The sequence below is a fragment of the Cajanus cajan genome, chromosome 3 (genome assembly GCF_000230855.2).
Source record: "Cajanus cajan strain Asha chromosome 3, NIPB_CcT2T_4, whole genome shotgun sequence".
Lineage (NCBI taxonomy): Eukaryota > Viridiplantae > Streptophyta > Magnoliopsida > Fabales > Fabaceae > Cajanus > Cajanus cajan.
Genome location: NC_138519.1, coordinates 79,427,171 through 79,428,923, shown reverse-complemented (window position 1 = coordinate 79,428,923; position 1,753 = coordinate 79,427,171). Strand labels below are relative to the sequence as shown.

The 1,753-nt window shown below is 36.5% G+C and overlaps 1 protein-coding gene across 1 annotated transcript; it reads right to left on the bottom strand.

Moving 5' to 3' along the window:
- Nucleotides 1-366: 366 nt before the first annotated feature.
- LOC109798844 (PLAT domain-containing protein 3) lies at nt 367-1,344 on the bottom strand. The gene is made up of 2 exons (XM_020359251.2): nt 1,170-1,344; nt 367-1,067 (listed from the first exon to the last, which is right to left on the bottom strand). The coding sequence occupies exons 1-2, from the start codon at nt 1,242-1,244 to the stop codon at nt 567-569; spliced, it is 576 nt and encodes a 191-aa protein (XP_020214840.1). The 5' UTR covers nt 1,245-1,344; the 3' UTR covers nt 367-566.
- Nucleotides 1,345-1,753: the final 409 nt, after the last annotated feature.

Here is a 1,753-nt window from a genome sequence, read left to right as displayed (position 1 = left end):
GTCCCTGGAAAAATAATTTTAATTTTTATTGTTATTTTATAACGGAATAAAAGTTACACAAAATAAAGACATAAGGATAAAAAAAACACAAACAAAAATAAAAATTACTTGTACAGAGACTAAAAAATGTATAGTCTTTTAATTAAGTACAGGATTAACACAAGGTTTGTTTAAGTATAAGGACTAAATAATTAAATCATAATGAAATATAAGTAATTGAAATTAAAGAAACTAAAACAGTAAATAAACCAAAATAATAGTTGATAGTTGATACTATTCTGTGTAATTAATTTTAAATTTTTTTTAGGAACTCTGTGGAATGTGGCCACATGCTGCGCACGAAACCCATCGTTTTCTTAAACATGATAACACAAACTGAAAACCCATCTTCTTTATTCATCAATAATACTATAATACAAATAAAAGGGGTTCTACACTAAGAAACCCATTGGCGATTGATCCAGAACAAGCCTATGTATGACTATGACCACATCACATCGCAAACTAACCACACATCAGAAATCACCTCCACTCTTGAAACATTATGTAACAACCACTTAATACCACTACTGGCGGGCCATAATAGAGAAACCAGACATGGGCCCAGCCCGAGACGTGGCCGCATGGGCGATGTTGATTTGAGAACGGGCCTGGCCCAAACTGTAGTCACAGTAGTTCCTGACAGCCCATAGCTCATAGGGCGAGGTGTCGGTGGCTAGCCACTGCTCCACCGTGAACTGCTGCTGAGAGCAGGATTTGTGAACCCCGGTGGTGGTGACCTCCACGTAGTTAACGTACCAGCCGTGATGTGGGCCCGACCCATCAGAAGTTAAGTTGACCGCGCAAACGGGCCCTTCCAAACAAGGCCCTCTGCCGCTGAATATGTCGAGGTTGCCGCGCTCGTAGTAGTTGTGGCCCGGATCCATTAACCCGCCCCATGCCTCCAGGTCCGTGATGTATATGTAGTACCCGTTCCCGCTGTATAGCTTCAGCCCAATAACGGAATCGGTTCCTCCCTTTATGATTGATCCTGTCCGAACGTACACCGTGTACACACAATCTTCCTCCTACATTAAATAAATATATATATATATTATTTATTCATCGGTGAAAGTAATTAGAAAATTAAAAATAAAAAAAATTAAGATGAGTGAGATTTTGGGGTTTACCGATCTGACAGCTCCGGCGAAGCATAGTGAGAGAAGGAAGAGAAGGAGAGGGAGGAGTTTTGGTTGGGTTGCCATGGAATATGGATGGATATGGGGTTTGTGGAGTGATGAAATTAAAAGAGTAGTAATACTAATACTATGGCTGATATATAGGTTGTATCATAAATACACGACTGTGCCACATGGTGGATTGGAAATGAACTGGAATTGGACATGTTCATAATAGCTTATAATTGCTTTCCCTTTTTATTTTTGGAAAATATTTTCTTATGTCCTATTCTACTCATCTACTTAATTATTATTTTTGTTGCTTTAAAACTCGATTAGAGTAAATAGTTAATTTAATGAAAAGCTTTGTGCATAAGTGATCCTACATTCATTTGGGTTCGATCCATTTTTTAACACCAGCTCACAATTAAATGTACTATTCTATCATTTAATTATTAAAAAAATAATTAATGTATTTATAGCGAAAAAACATTTTATTAATACATTGTTGCTCCGTTAGATATAGATTCGAATATTATGAATAGAAAAAAAAATTGTGAAGGAATACACCGATTATGTTCTTGAATAAAAAATAA

Bases quoted from the DNA above. Each gene is read 5' to 3' on its own strand.
- LOC109798844 (XM_020359251.2), bottom strand. From the start codon at position 1,244: ATGGCAACCCAACCAAAACTCCTCCCTCTCCTTCTCTTCCTTCTCTCA. The intron at 1,068-1,169 runs GTAAACCCCAAA...TATTTAATGTAG, and splicing joins TCGCCGGAGCTGTCAGATCG to GAGGAAGATTGTGTGTACAC.